Here is a 16,840-nt window from a genome sequence, read left to right as displayed (position 1 = left end):
GGAAAAGAGAGAGGGAGGGCCGCGAGCAGCGCGGCATCGACGCGCGCGTCAAAAACCGCCACGAAATAATGTGTAGCTCTGTGGATTCGCATTCCAGATACTTGAAGGAATTTCGCGTCGAACAATGTCCCCTCTTTATACAGCGCAAATGCACACAGCACCGACCCTTCACGTGCTTCAACTGGCACTTTATGAACCAGCGGAGGCGTAGACCGGTGAGAAAGAGGGACCGCACCTTCAACTATAGCGCCGATAATTATTGCACCAAGTACGATGAGACCACCGGCATATGTCCAGATGGAGACGAGTAAGTTTATCTATCGTTAAAGTCTTTACGAGCTTTTCCGTTTCTACTCTCTCGAGCGGATCTGTCCGGCAGACGTGTGTCCCGCGATACGTGATATCTCTCGCGTGAAATGCATCGATTTGTCGTGTATCGGTCGTCGACTAACGATATCGTTGAACTCTCTCCGTTTTACCCTGTCTTTCCCTCTTAAATTTCATCGTTTCTTCGCGATCAGCCTGTACGAGACAGCGCACCAGTTACTTCATATTTTTATTTCCTTTCAACCACTTGACGCATATATGTATACATCACGCGTACATAAGCGCAGTTAGACGTTTCTCTACTTGTGAAGCGTAAAACGTATTATTTCCGTGGCTAAGTATCCGTAGGGAAACGAGTTTTCTACCGACGAACGAAACCGCTTCTCCAACTATCGTTGGAAATCGATGCGTAAGAGGAAAAAAGAAAACAGCGATCGCATTTCTTTGTGTCGTTGACACTCGTCTCTGCTGTAATATGTAATATGCATCTGTGTGGTAACGCGTAACGACGTAACGTTTCGTCGAGAATAACCTAATGTAACGAAGAGGAGGCCAATTTCGACGTAACTTTCGTGGCTTACACGCGCACGCGTGTGCCCCTATATATATATGTATATACAGGGTGTTCGGACTATACGTCGAAACCCTAGCTTGAACATTGCTGCACACGTATGTCGGATTTGTGTACAACGAGAAAGCAGCATGGGAGTAGTAAACGCAGCCATAACAGTTTCACCTATTTACCGTGCGTTCTACTACGATCTTTACATTTATCGGTACATTTTTACGAAACGTTTTACTTGCTCGCCGGAATTTCACGACGCGCTACGATACCGATGAAAAATTGATTCACGTAACACATACGTATAGACGTATGTGTGTATACAATGACGGATTCAGATTCATCGGGACACGAAACTTAATTATTTTCGGGCACCTTTTTCTCCTCCAACAAAATGTTTACTCTTTTACATGAGAAATCCCAAAATTTAACGTAGAAAATTGCACGAGGAAATATTTGTGAAATATGTAAAAACGCGACACTTTAACATTTTAAATCAAGAGTTCCCTACAGTCGTTAGGATAGAGAAAAGTCATAATAGGTTTACAGGGTGTCCCAAAAATGTTGTAACGCCTTGAAAGGGGTGGTTCGGGGGGGTGATTTGAAACAACTTTTTTCTTAGCGAAAATGTTGTCCGAGGCTTCGTTGAGGAGATATTAACGGGAAACCTTGACCAATCAGAGCGCGAGTATACCGTTGGAGCGGCCGCAGTAGCGCTAGGTGGCCGCTCTCGTACGCTACCGCGGTCGCTCCACCGGCAAACTCGCGCTCTGATTGGTCAAGGTTTCCCGTTAATATCTCCTCAACGAAGCCTCGGACAACATTTTCGCTAAGGAAAAAGTTGTTTCAAATCACCCCTCCGAACCTCCCCTTTCATGGACTCCTTCGGCTTCCAACATTTTTGGGACACCCTGTATAGATACTAGGTTTCAAATGGATTTAGGAGAAAGTCGAAGTATCGGTAGACGATAGAGATTTTTCTTTCCCGTTTCCGAATAACAAATTAGTTACGAAAAGAAGGGACCCCTGCGCAAGCTTCGGATACATCCGTCCCTGGACGCATACGTTAATTCAGTGTTCCGTGTTAATAAATGCGTTTAATGTTAGTCTTATTAATTAGCGACAGCCTGTGTTTCTAGAAATAGTACATGTTAACAATTCAATTACGATGTGTAAACATTCAGAACGTTTCAATCACCCCCTTATGAAACATCGTTTCAGGTATTGCATAATTCGTAAGCTTTCGCTTACTCATAGCCACTATTCAGGAATAAACTCGGCTGCACGAGATGACATTCCTTCTTCTTCTTCTTTTTTTTTTTTGTTTTTGTTTTTGTTTTATCTCGCGTCTCGCACGGACTTTCTATTCCATTCTTCGTTTTTCATCATCAACGATTCTTTCCTAAAATTCCGTCGCTCCTTTTATTCGAGATTTTATTCGTAACAAATCTATTTCCATTTATATGTCCGTTCGTTATTATTTCGATTTGTTGATAAAAGTCGGTTCAGCCAGCATTAAGAAGTTCCCGACAAAATCTATTTATAGATTTTTTGGATTCGATTACCGCATAGAACACGCGAGATCTTCCTGAAGTGTATTCGACCTAAATTCTGCATGTCCAAGGAAGAAAGTATAAAAACGTTACGTTGACGAAAAGGTTACGAAGATTACGATAATTTCTACGGAATCATCGTTCTTTCCCGATCGATATACGGCGAATATTCTAGAATCTAGAATATTCTCCGTTCTCAATACGAATTAAAATCGAATCGCAACGTACATTGTAAATCACGTACGTCTTGTGTAAATGTGTGCTCACGCACGTTTCTAACCGCCATTACTCGCGATAGAATATAGCTACCCATCGGGTGCTAACCTGTTGTCATCCATTGTAGATAACCTGAACGTAGCTGGGTAGAAATTTCTTTATGGATTTCAACGTAGCTACAATGTCTTCCGCAGCCATGTTGTACGTCACGTACAAAATCAATTCTTCCCCCAAAATGGCTCGTTACTCGTTAATATTCGCTCGATTTACGTTTTCTTCTTCTCGATACGCAAGATTTCAGCGGAAAAATGAAACGCGAACGAACTCGCTTACGACATCGAGGTTATTGACTCGGATTTGTTTGGTTATAGATATCTAGACGGAATATAGGTCGGGGTTTTTTTTATTTATCTTATTATTAATCCATCGATATTGAAAAGTTGATACGTATAATTTATTGCTCGTAGAGTAATCGAGATCCAATGATGCGTACGTGTTCTCTTCGTCGATGTTAAAGACTTGCTTCGTAAAAAATTACAATTACGTTAATCGATTCGATCGGAAATAGCAGGTATCTATTTATTGGTTGTAGTTCCAGTATAAGAACAATTAAAGATAGATCCGGAAAAAAAAGTAGAAAGAAATATATACATATATAAAGCGTTACTCGAAAAGAACGAATAAAATTACAGTAATTATCTGTAAGCTCGTTAAATGTATTATCTGTTAATGAAAGCATGTTTGGTCGGTCTCTTTATGGTTCTTGGAAAGCCATTAACGGTGTGTTAACCAATTGTGTAAGAGTTCGCTAAAAAAAATCGTAAATAAGGTTAACAATGCTTGTGAATCATTTGCACGTTTAACTTTCTACGATATCGCTAGTGAGATTAGATGAACGAATAAGTTTCAACTTTGTGTTCTCGCAATCAACTGTTTGCGTTAGTTGAAAAGGAGACGTTTGGAAAGAAACGACCGTACTAAAAATACTTTACCGTAGAACGTACGAAATGTAAATCATAAAAGTATTAAAAATATGCTGCAAGTGGTTTTTGTTTATTTAAGATTGGATCGAGTTCGTCGAAAGTTCGCGTGGGGAACTCGAGACGCGTGTTAGACATAAATAAACATCGTGTTTTGTAAAATCTAATTTGGAGCCATTATCGGTAATATTTTTGTTGTTGCAAGCAAAAGGTTATATGCATAATTTTAATTGATAACTAATTTGTATACATACTTGTAAGTATTATTTCTTACGATAAGCTATGTTTCAAACATTCGTTAATTACTCAATGGAAATAATTGTTATCGTTTACAAACTGTTGATTGTTTTTCTATATATTCGTTCAAATATCGCGGTAGTTTGTTATTCCATCATTGTCGCGAATAACTTTTTTATTACAGAAATGTAACAGAAGAATAGAATTTAATTTTTCCAAACACAATTTTTCATTAAACAACCAACAAGATCGTTATAACACACTTCACGCTTACTATATCGATAAAAATGTTAGCGATTGGTTTTCCCTCCAAAACATCTAGCGTCTCGAGTTCCCAAACAAAGGAGCCTACTGATATTGATTTTCTCTTACGTGGCATGGTGGTAACAAAGAATTATATGTGATATCCTTGTTGCAACGTAAAAAAAAAAACATTTATACTATTACCATAAAACTATCGCGACTAGGACATATTTACTTTTGCAATAAAAATTATAAACGTTTATATTTCATTTTTGTCCAAATATTATAATACATATGTCGTTGCAAACGATAAACAACAAAAAATTTTTTTTATGGACATCCAACATCCTACAGCATCCAAAAGCTATAGAATATAAATAAATCAGATAATTCCAAATAATAATTTATAAGGAATTGTTTATTCTTATTTTATCTTTTTCTATACTGTACTTTTAAACTTACGTATATATACAATACTTTACATAAAATGTTTTATCGAACAGGTGTCCATTTCTTCATCGCACTGCTGGAGATACAGAAAGACGTTACCATCTACGTTATTACAAAACTTGCATGTGCGTCCATGATACGGACACACGTGGATTTTGCGTTAAGAATGGACCTCATTGTGCCTTTGCACATGGCAATCATGATCTTCGACCACCTGTCTATGATATCAAAGAGATACAGGCGCTTGAAAACCCTGATTCTGATCCCAACTCATCGTCCAATGGACCAAACATACTCGATAAGGAACGAAACTTAATGAACGAAGATCCAAAGTGGCAGGACACAAATTATGTACTCAGTAATTATAAAACTGAACCTTGCAAACGTCCACCAAGGCTTTGCCGTCAGGGTTATGCTTGTCCACAATATCATAATAGCAAAGATAAACGACGTAGTCCACGTAAATACAAATATCGGTAAGCATCTACCAACGATTCTTTCATACAAAGAATTTTTCTTTGGCTAATAATTTCATTTATTTTAGATCAACACCCTGCCCTAACGTAAAACATGGAGAAGAATGGGGTGAGCCAGGCAATTGCGAACAGGGAGATACTTGTACATATTGTCATACACGTACAGAACAACAGTTCCATCCTGAAATATACAAGTCAACAAAGTGTAATGATGTACAGCAAGCTGGTTACTGTCCGCGCGGAGTCTTCTGTGCTTTTGCACATGTTGACCGTGAGTGTACCCTCATAAATCGTACGTAAAACACTTATTATTACCTTAGTAAGTTGAAAAGATTCTTTTCACGTTTGTTTTGGCTTTCGTTGCAATACTTAATCGCTTGATACGCAATTTATTGGAATAATTTTAAATGATGCAAATTTTAATTCACTAACTTACCGGAGTGCTTCTCATTAATGCTTCTATGCAAAAGCATTTCGGTATTTGTTTGCCTTTGAGAATTCTATCTAATAAACGTAGGCGTAAATTTTGTAAATGATAAATTTAGTATTGAAAATTGCTTCTCAAAATTGATATATTGGGACGTTGGTATGGTGTGCTGATGGAGCAGTGTTGCCAACAGAAGAAATGAGCCTGGCGAGGGACATGGCAGTACCTATAGATTGTGGCACCAATTTGGCAGACATTCTCAGCAATGCGCTTCCACCTGATAAGCGTACTCATGAAAAGGATAAACCACTTAGCGATAGCAGCGTAAGTTTTCAAATTTGTTATTTTGGGGAAGAGAACTTATTTAATTGATACTACCGAATAATTGAAATCATAGAATGGAAGCGGTGAAGTATCAGAATCAGCAAGTACTAGCAGCATTGGTAGCAATAGTTCGCACAGTAAAGCTCCTGGTGCTCAACTTCATAATTCTAATTCCAATACCACTGTAAATACTTCCAATCAACAGAAGTTAACAAGCATACTTTACAATCCCAGTTCTCTTCTTCAAGTCGTAAGTGTTTGTTCTCAATTATGAAATTGATATATACATTCTATAATGATTTGACTGTGACTAATATGAATATTAAATAGGGTGAAATACGAAAACAAATGGTTGCTATAGATAGTGATCCTCTATTAACGAAAGCTGAGAAAGCTCAACAGAAACAAAGTCTATATATCGCTTATAGTTTAAATGGAACCTTGGGTAGTCATTCATTAGCGACTACTGTTTCACCACTTTCAAGTTCGTTTTATCCAAATGACACTGTGGAGTCTGTAGTAGGTAAGTTATACATGTATAAATAGAAATAAAGAAGTACGTTCTTGTGCTTCTTTTTCCTTTATTACATGTTATTAATTACGGTTCTTTTTTTTGTGTGTGTGTGTACTTTTAGGAAATGCATTAGACGAGTTACATCTAGATGATCCTTTAAATTTAGTAGAATCAATTCATAGGGATACAAATTCACCAATTAGCAATTCAATATCAGCAGGCCTAGCAAGTTCTGGATTACTGGGAAGCTCTGCTCCAGTTAATATTCCTGGAATGGCTGAACGTTCTGTTCTTTCTAATTTTTCACCTTCTACATCCAGTCCACTTCAGCAATTACATTCGTCTGGTTTTCTTACCGGGTCCAGATTTTCTCATCAAGATTCAATGGAATCGGTAAATGTGATGATTCTTATTAATTTACTGTTTAAAAATGTTCCAACGTTATTTTAACATTTTATTTTTGTTTCTCGAATGATTTCAGACAATGCCATTTATGAATCAAGTATCAGATCCATTTAGCAATCATATTTCACAACTTAGCAGTTCAGCTTCTAAACTTAGTGGATTTAATAGTAGCTTATTTGATTTTACGAATCAAGGAATGTCTCCATCTCGTACACAACCTCTCCCAGCATCTCCATTGCTAAATACATTTTCCATTAGTCCGAGTAATACAGGATCTTTATCTGAGGTTAGATACTCCTCTAGTTTTTAATCGAACATTATACGCGAATCAAATCACAAATAAAATTAATCCGTGTGCAATAACTTGACTATAGGTACAGAGGCTCAGAGAAGAGTTGACATCGAGCCGCGCTCAATTAGCAACATGGGATGAACGAATTAATCAAGCTAGAGCAGCTTGCGCGGCATGGCAATTAGAAACCGAAGAAGCTACGAGCAGAGCAAGGATTGCTGAACAGCAAAGAGATGAGGTACATATTTTGTTCAATTATTGTATTAGGAGTTTAAAGTGAAATATTATCGTGTTACGAATTGTAAATATTTAATCATTCTTCCATGAATTATATTCGTAAACATTAGGAATATAAATTATTGACAGGCCTTATTGAAAGTGAAAGCGTTGACGGCTGAAAATGAAACATCCAGTGGTGGCCCATACCTTCATACTCTAAGAAGAACAAACGAACTCAGATCGTTATCGATAGCTGCGTTAAAATCAATTCAATCGCAGCTCCGTTCGGATCTTGAAGAAGTGGAAAAGGTAAAACAAAGTTGTCACGCCGGTTTGAACAGCTGGTATGACGGGCGATTCTCAAATAATGATTAACTTATCGAAGAGGATGCGAAAGAATTAATTTCCACAACTACTACTACTACTACCACTACCTCATCTTCATCACACTATTATTCTCTTCTATCGATTAATCAAAAGTTTTTCACGTTACTCTGAAACGTTTCAATTGGCAATCAAGAATCTTTCTGATAAACGTGTAATTAATCTTTGCGACTACTTCGATTAATGGATACACTATAGGTAGCTCAGTCGTTGCCGTTACAGGTGCTGTACAGAGAAACGGCAACAAAGTGCATGGTTTGTGAAGAACAAAATCGCACTGTTACCCTCTCACCCTGTAACCACTACGTGGTCTGCTCGACGTGCGCTCCAAATCAACGAGAGTGCCCGTACTGCCAGACTCCGGTTGTCTCCACGAGTTAGGTCTGAATATTTTGTTAGAACTCCCGTTGTTATATCTGCGCTCTTTCTCAGTAACAAGGACAAATATTATCTCAGAACTCTATTGTGTGTAGTACTAGAACTTGATATGAAATCAGTACTTTGAATGCGATGGTATATATTAAATAAACAATTTAAAGAATTTGTACCGTGGTACGCGTACAAATGCGGTCGCAATAGAAGAAATGAAAGAAATTACTCAAATATATAATCTGATTATCGCCAAAGTGAATATGGATGTGATAAGACTTCGTGTATGTGCGTAGTCTCTATTTGTCATACTTTTTTGTGTCAACAGTCACATGCTGCTATATAGCTGTTTATAAAGATTCCAATGTCACATCCTTTATATTAAGAATTCATATTATCGATCTTGGAATGGAAAAATACTTTGTTTAGTATATACATAATTCAAATTACATTTACAGTAGCCTGGGTGCTAGCTGAAATAGTTAGCATTTATAATACGTACGTGTACAAGTTGCACACATGTGGCGTAAACAAAAAATGAAAACAATGTAATCATAATAATGATGGACAAAGTTTTGGGACCTCTAAAGTATATATTTGTTTAAAAAAAAATTGTAATACCATAATTAAACGCAACAAAAGTAACACGTCCCACACATATAATATTTATGGGATGATTTTCCTCAATTGCAGAGCTGTTAAACGTATGTCACGTAACATGATATTTCTATTGTATTTAAAACTATATTTAAATAGGATTTTTCAATTGACCCGTACTGACGGTAATGATACAAGTATTAACAAATTTTATATCTTTGGTTGAGACGGTAGTATTGATGAAAGATAGTACTATTATATAAGGGACGTATAATTTCTAGATTTTTATATATAATCAAATTGCTCATATTTATAGCAAAAAACAAATTGGAATTCGTAAAGGTGTATGAAATAATGATACATCTAACAATTTCATTATCGAACGAAGGTATGTGTATTATTTCAAGCTTCTGATACTCTTATTATTCTCTTTATTTTTTCCTTAGATCTATACATATATATATATATATATTTTTTGCACCTTTTGTAATTTCTATAAAATATACTCAAATTATAATTCACACAAAAAAAAACATTTTATACTTTGGATACATCGAAGAATATAATAGTAGTTAAAATTTTTTATATAAATATGCTTTCCTTTCTCTTCATAGTTGTTAACATTGATTATAATATATAGTCTTATACAATACATTTCATGCTTTTTCTGTACGTGTAGTACGTTACGTTTTAAAGGTTAAGTACGCTTAATATATGTAATTACATTATATATACTTACTATTGGAATTAAGCACTGAATTTAAAAATAGTGTGTGATAGCAATGAAGAAATGTAATTTACGAAAGAGTACATAACTAAATTAATTGAACTCTATGTTTGTGTTGTAACTTTTTACATTTTAGGTATAAGAATATTACGAATATGTAGGATTTTCCAATTTAATCAAAAGATATAATGGTATTTGTGATACCAGCTGTACAATGTGACATACGTATTACAGCTCGATGTGACATGCAACCACAACAATGCATGCCAATTAGCTTTTTTCAATGAAACGCAAATCAATTGCGTTTGTATACCGGCTCTATGAATATTTTTATGTTGATTATGTAGCTGGTAATTGCTATTATTAAAACAACTATACATTCATGATGAGAAAGGTAAAATATTGCCTAATAAATGGCTAGAATAGATAGGACAACATTATCAAATTTTTTCCTCATAGATGTAAAATGTTACAATAACCAATTTTAAAGACTATTATTTAATGTTTACAATATAATTAAAATTATTTTAAATGTATAATACCCTGCACAAATTAGACTTTGAAGAACAAGCATGCATTTTTTATTGCTAGATCTAATTTTTTTTTTTTTCGTACAAATTATGAATCTTGTTAATGCATAACGGTATTTCAAACAAACGCGAAAGACACATTATACAAATTTAACTAAAACTCGCAAAGGGTATTATAACAAACTTTACTTAATTATTTAATTATTTAACACTCAACAATGAAACTGATCGTTTCTTTTTCTTCAATTACCTTCATAGTTTAGTATCAAAAGTGAGGCCAAAAAAAAGAAATACATAAATGTTTTTATTAGGTCCGTTTTTATTACAGATTATTAATATTAAAGTATAATAGATGTTACTAAAAAAAAAAAAAAAATACAATTTGTATTATCATGGTATAAACGATGCGCTGTCGAGATATAAAATTTGAAAGAAGATGGATAAGGTAAAATAGAATGAGATGTATTCATTCGTTGGTACTAAGAAAAATCAACAATTTAACGAACAAATTAATCTAAAATAGATATTGTTGCAAATACAAAATATATATTATATTCCATCTCGTGTGTGATGAATAAATAAACAAATATTTTAATTTTTCCTTGAAATCGTGCATACCATGATATAATTTTCAAAGTACTATTTAGAATTTAATCAATTTAGCACTATAATAATGCATTTTTCAATTGCGTCTTTAAATGCATTCTTTATAAGTACAACAATACAGCGGAACAAAAAAAGAGTATTTATCATCGCGTTCTTCGTATATATTTTATCCCAAATACTATTCTTGTATCCTGATTCTTTTTCAATCGTGTCAATGATATTACGGAAGACATATTGTTATTTTTGCATACAGAATCTTAACAATTTTCACTACCTGCTGATGGAAATAGTAGACGATTAAACAATTAAGACGCTAGCTCGTTAATAACGTACTTGTAAAGAATGCTCGTTTCGCCGACTTCTTATTATCATAATGTTACCTCTATAATTATTGTATTTAAATGAAAGCGATACCGAAACTGAGAATGATTTTATTTCATAGTTTGAAGTCAACCAAGTACTTGTCCACGTAATATGTATTACGGTAACATCCAATGAGAAGTTAAGAAAGAACGTTTTTTCTTTTTCTTTTTTTATTTTATGTAACAACGAGGTAAACTTATGATTACAGCGAGTTGTGTGAAAATCTAGGAAACATATTCTGGAATAATATAATTATGAATATTATAAATAATTACAATATATACTATTTTACTTATAACAATAACACGATTAAAATATTAATTATTAAGAACATAAATTATTATAAAAGCAACAAATTTAATTACAAAATAGGGTAATAGGAGAGTAACAAAATAAATTAATTAGTTAAAATTGTGTACTAAAGAAAACACAGTTGAATATTTATATAGTACTGCCCCAGTTGTTGGTTTCGGTAATTGTTTTCAATTTGAACTAATTTTCATTTTCTGGCGCATATAATAACATATAAATTTAGATGTTAAGACATCGTTCAACCATTGATTTACGAAGATTAATTTTTTCTATTTCAGTTGAGTTCTAAGTTTACATAGCGGAAATAGTATGTACAAATACTATAATACACCGTTTAGTACACTGAATATTCTATATATGAAAAAATATATTTATAAATTGCTAAAATACATTTATATGTTTAACGCTAAGGCCAGTTGGATTTCTTTGAATATTGCACAAAGAAAACCAACAATAGGGCAGATTAAATTGAACAATATATTTTTGACAAGTTACAATAATACAAATACAAAACGTTACGTGGTCTGTTTTGTGCGAATGATTCTTCTCCTGTGTTGAACATTACTAGAGCCAGGAGAACCATATTAAGAACGTTTGTTTATGCACTAGTTGAACGTTACAGAAATTGCCTGTGATTTCATTTTTTTTTTCTTTTTTTTTTTTTCTTTATGAGGATTCGTGATCAAAGAAAAGGGCAGATGGTTCCCTAATGTCGAGGAAGAATTATCTGCACACTCCAGGAGGCAAAACATACACATAATCATTAGATTACTGTACAATAAATAAATTGCATAAAATAGTAATATGTAACATCTAAAAACAAATTTGCTGAACATTTATATTACGATTTATAACTAAAGATACTTGCTATAAACCTGTATTATCTTTAATCACTTGTAGTTTTGATATATGACTAATGCATTTGTTATTTAGATAGTAGCAGTACGAATTTCGATAAACGAGTACTCTGAACAGAAATTGGGTTTTATTTATCGTAGAATGTGTTCTTGTTTGCAACAATGACTGCTCAATATTCTGAAATATAACGAATTACTTTCGTTCTATTTTTTTCTTTTCTTTTCTCGCTACCACTTTCATTTCTTTTTAGTCTTATATTTTTAATCCGTTCTACTCGTGTCTGTTCTTTTATTTTGCAAACTTGGACACATTGTTGATAAAAATCCAATTCATAATGTCTCGTATAATTGCAGTTATTATGTAAACGTATGCTCTTTGAAATATTCGTATAATTGTCCGTTATAGTATTGCAAAACTGCTTAGATCGTAAACGCGTATGTATTTTGATTGAGCGTGCTTTAATTGGCGATTCCTTTTAATTACGATACCGATCTCTTATTTTTCGTGATAATACATTTTTGATCAGACTGAAATCAACGTATTTACGTATGCAAATGAAGAACGAGTTCTACGGTACTAATATCTAAGCATTTTTGTATTAAATACGAGGTAGCAAATGGCTGTACAACTGTGATTATGTAATAACAATTTCTCTACTTAGATCTTGTCATTCGGTATGCCGGTGTTTACGAAGATTCGAATATTTTGCATACGAAAAGGAAGGCTGTAAAGTTTCGATTGTGTGATCTCCTCGTTAAAGCATCTTTGACACGCGCATCTTGCATGATTAAATTGTCACAGTATCGACGATTAGCCAATTGTCAAACTATGTGAAGCACTTGCGCATCCGAATAGAAAATATAGCAAGCCCATACAACTTTTAAACGATACTAATCAGAATATTTCAAGTGTACAAGAATCGTGAAGATATTTTAATAACGCAAAAGTTACTTTATTCGCATTATTTTGACATGTTTTTTTTTCTTCTTTTTTTTTAATGAATTCCCATTGAAATTCTAAAATCTGTGAACGAAGTTATCGGCGTTTTAATTCGAACGGTATACCGTGCCGCGATACTCACTGGAAAGGCAACGTTTCCTAATTGCTGTTGCGTACACGTTTTCGTCTAGAATGTATCAGTCATTTGCATCCTCATATTTTAACATTAATGTCTCTCGTGTCAAAATAATGTCAGTGAATTGAGTCACGAGTTCTTACGATTCTTTTAAAGATAACAACAGTCGGTTACTCATTTCGCCAGAATTAACGATCGGTTCTATTCGACCCCGATCAAGTTCAAAAATGGACGTGAAAGAAACATGCAGAAGTAAATAAAAAAAAAAAAGAAAAAGAAAAGGGGCAGCGGTAACATACACAAGGTACAATCTTTAAACAGTGCCATTTTCAACAAATCTGTGAAAGTAATAAAAAAAGAAAAGTTACTTTCTGCGTGAAGTGAATGTGATCTGTTAATGTTTCTAATTTCTATAGATAATTCTGCATTACTCATACGACGGAGGTTGAAGCGATTTCATGTTATTTATTTACTACTTTGCGTTGATCTTGTAAATGAAGCACCAAACTATCGTGGAGCTCGTCACATTAACAATAATAACTATTAACACGTATATTCCTGAAACAATGTTGCGTTAACTTTTCGAATGTGTAAATTTAATGCTGAGAGCAAATTCAAGATGTACAGCTTCGTCTACGTTTTAACGTTATAAAGGTAAAAATAATAAATGAAATATATTGATATACGATTTTTTACATTTATAATAATAAACCAATGAAGCTGTAGTTTTAATTTGCAGTAAATCGACCGACCGATTGTCGAGACTATTATGGCATCGTATTTTAACGAAAAGTCTGGAAAATTTGATTGGAAAAAAAATGATTAGTACCGACTCGATTTCCGCCCCTTGGGTATGCAGAATTATGTGGAAACACGCCCGTTAAAATATTTTAATATTTTCGCAATATATTACAACACCGTCTTCCGGAACAATAATATTTGCATAGCCTAAAATGCAGTAGTAAACAATTTTAAATATTGCGAATAGGAGATATTTGTAAATTCTATTATTAAGCTTGTCATGTATAGATATCGTTTTTCTTACAGTGGAAAGAAACAAATCTAGGAACGTTTAACATAGACACAAATGGTATATTCATATTATACGAAGCATGTGTATTGCGATAATAAATATTTTACTTAAATCGAACTGTTGTACGATCGAGAAAATATTTTCTGAAACATGAATGTTCCATTTTTTCTTAAAATACAAACACAGAATGGAACTTTTTAATATAAAAAGAATGGGAATATCGCTCGTACAACGCTTTTCCAGGGTGACCCACTTTGTTACAAAGATGTACTAAAACGAGATACCATTTAACGCATACTTTGTAAAAGCGCTATTTTATAAAATTTAGTAAGAATTAAATGAGCACATAAACAGAAGTAGGAATTCGATGAAGCTTACAACAAACTTTTTAACTAGACTTATTATAATAGATATTAATGTACTAGGTATTTATAACAAGAGTGAAAATTTATTACTATATAAAATGATATTATATATTGAGAATCCTAATTGTTTTTATTATTTTTTTCTTATTAACTCTACAATCTCGAAAGACCTCGGTAACAAAGACGTCCGTGGTCACCCTGACAAAAGAATAAAAAAATAATTAAAATAATAATTGCAAGATAATAATACGATAGTGATAACGATATCTTGGATTGTTCTGGCTGTAGTTACTTCTGTATGTCCATTTTATAATTTTGAGTCTTCTGAATTCGTATCAGTGTTAGTTTTTTTTTTAATTATGAATTCAAACCGTGTACGTATCTCGATTGTATATTTGGATTAATGTATGCCGAAACTTACGGAGCTTACGAGAGACAAGCAAGGATCCATGATAAAACAAAACTAATTCAAATTGCATGCTTCTATAAAATGAAATGATTTTTAAATAACTATATTTGATACATATATTTTATGAACGATAAGGAAAAAGTAGATGATAAATGTACAATGATTGATAGATTTATTTATGAAATCTGTTCTAAAGAACGTTAATCTAGACTATTCAGTTCCAAAAAGACACGCGAATAGAAATATTTATGCGATTATAAGTATTACAGAAAAATCTAAGAAATTGGTTTCGTAATAAGTGGACTTTTCAAATGGTGACTGATGCTCGCCTCTGTTGCATGTAAAAAAGAAAATGTAATACTCGATTATTTTAAATTGAAGTCGATCAAAAATGCTGCCAGTACGAAAAAAAAAACCTAACAATGGGAGTATAAAAGCAACCAGAAACATAATTTTAAAATGACGACTGTATAGTAATATCGTATACAGAGCAACTTGTACAACATAGAATTTTAATATAGCGTTTCGTGTTATAATTCAATTTTTATAAAATTTAATAGATTTCCCCATTCGACTTTGAAGACGAGACATTCCTTTCAAGACAATTCGCTATTCGTTTTATATGTTCTATAATCTGGAAATAAATGAACTCTAAGCGTTAACTATTAATCAGTCGATAAATTACAATTGCTTTACGCTTGATCTCCATGTTCATGAAACAATAATTATTAGTACAATTATCCAAGGTAATTTAAAAACCATCCTACTATTTTTTATTTAATAATTGGGTAGCTAATGGTAAAATGTTCTTTATAATCGAGTCGAATGGCGAACCTTATATTGTATAGTTAACAATGCATAGTATTCAATTACAAAAGAAATGTTTAGTGTTATAAACCGTATATGTAATTTAGGACGTCAGGCAGTATCTTATAGATACCGAAGAACGAAATGTTTTGTAATTTACTAATAACTTTATTATATATTAAAATTGCATTTATGTGTTTAGCGCTTAATGTAAAATGCAAAATTACCAGATCGGTTGTTCATCTCCTCTTATATTTTATTCTGTTAATAAGACCAACGAAACCAGAAACATATGTATATAAATCTTTTTATACGATTCTACTTCGTTCCACTTACACTAATATTATAAAATCAGTTTTAGCATCTAATTTTAACATTTTATGTTCTCCGACAAATACACATTTTATTTGTCTTTGAAAATATTTTGTGGTAGAACAGTGGTCTAATTAAACAGATCTGGTCTTTGAAAAGAATACACTTCTTGCATTTGTAATAAAAAATAATTTCCTGCAATGTCGCGATCTAGTATTCACATTTCAATTGAGGATTATTTAACAAAGTACAAAAGTAATATGGGCTTGCGTTTTAATCTTCGTGTCCTGCCAAAGTGGCGCAATTATTCGCAAACCGGTAGCAGTGTTTGCACAACGTTCAAACAAATTTTCATATCTGGTCGCATACCGAAAAGAAGACAGTAATGAAACATAAAAAAAAAAAAGAATGCAGTAAGAACTTTTCGTTATTATGAACAATTGTAGTAAATTCTAATGAATGTCAGTACAAATTGAATATTAAAGAAGAAGAAAAAAAGCATCATTTGTGTGCAACTTAAAAAAAAAAAAAAGAAATATTAACGACTCGTATTTTTGGCAATACAATTTTAAATAACAATTAAATTAGCGTAGTAGTAGTTAGAACGTTAGTAAAACAAATTTTGTTTTAAGATTTTCTCGATGACTGAAAGTTTATACGTACATATGTATGTGAATATATGTATATGAATAATAACGATGACGATGATGATGACGATACGATAATAATTATCTCATGGCGTAATTTGTAGAACGAATGTTCATTATTGCTTCTTATGCTATTATTAGGTAGTGGATTATAAAAATGAATATTGTAAATCAATAAAATTGATCATTTGAAAAATAAATTATATTGATAACTTGTGTAT

General features: G+C 33.0%; 1 protein-coding gene across 8 annotated transcripts; it reads left to right on the top strand.

Moving 5' to 3' along the window:
* The first annotated feature begins 68 nt into the window (after positions 1-68).
* LOC128880757 (RING finger protein unkempt) lies at positions 69-16,837 on the top strand. Of its 8 annotated transcripts, none has more exons than XM_054131157.1 (11): positions 69-307; positions 4,622-5,044; positions 5,113-5,315; positions 5,668-5,795; positions 5,869-6,045; positions 6,126-6,318; positions 6,431-6,702; positions 6,791-7,000; positions 7,089-7,244; positions 7,373-7,534; positions 7,832-16,837. In XM_054131157.1, the coding sequence occupies exons 1-11, from the start codon at positions 69-71 to the stop codon at positions 7,988-7,990; spliced, it is 2,322 nt and encodes a 773-aa protein (XP_053987132.1). In that variant the 3' UTR covers positions 7,991-16,837. The 8 variants fall into 8 exon arrangements, with proteins under 8 accessions (XP_053987132.1, XP_053987131.1, XP_053987130.1 ...); XM_054131156.1 differs by having other exon boundaries at positions 5,665-5,795; XM_054131155.1 differs by having other exon boundaries at positions 5,653-5,795.
* Positions 16,838-16,840: the final 3 nt, after the last annotated feature.

This window comes from Hylaeus volcanicus, chromosome 8 (genome assembly GCF_026283585.1).
Source record: "Hylaeus volcanicus isolate JK05 chromosome 8, UHH_iyHylVolc1.0_haploid, whole genome shotgun sequence".
NCBI classification, from domain to species: Eukaryota; Metazoa; Arthropoda; class Insecta; order Hymenoptera; family Colletidae; genus Hylaeus; species Hylaeus volcanicus.
The sequence above is the reverse complement of the archived record's forward strand: the minus strand, read 5'-3'. Positions and strand labels throughout refer to the sequence as shown.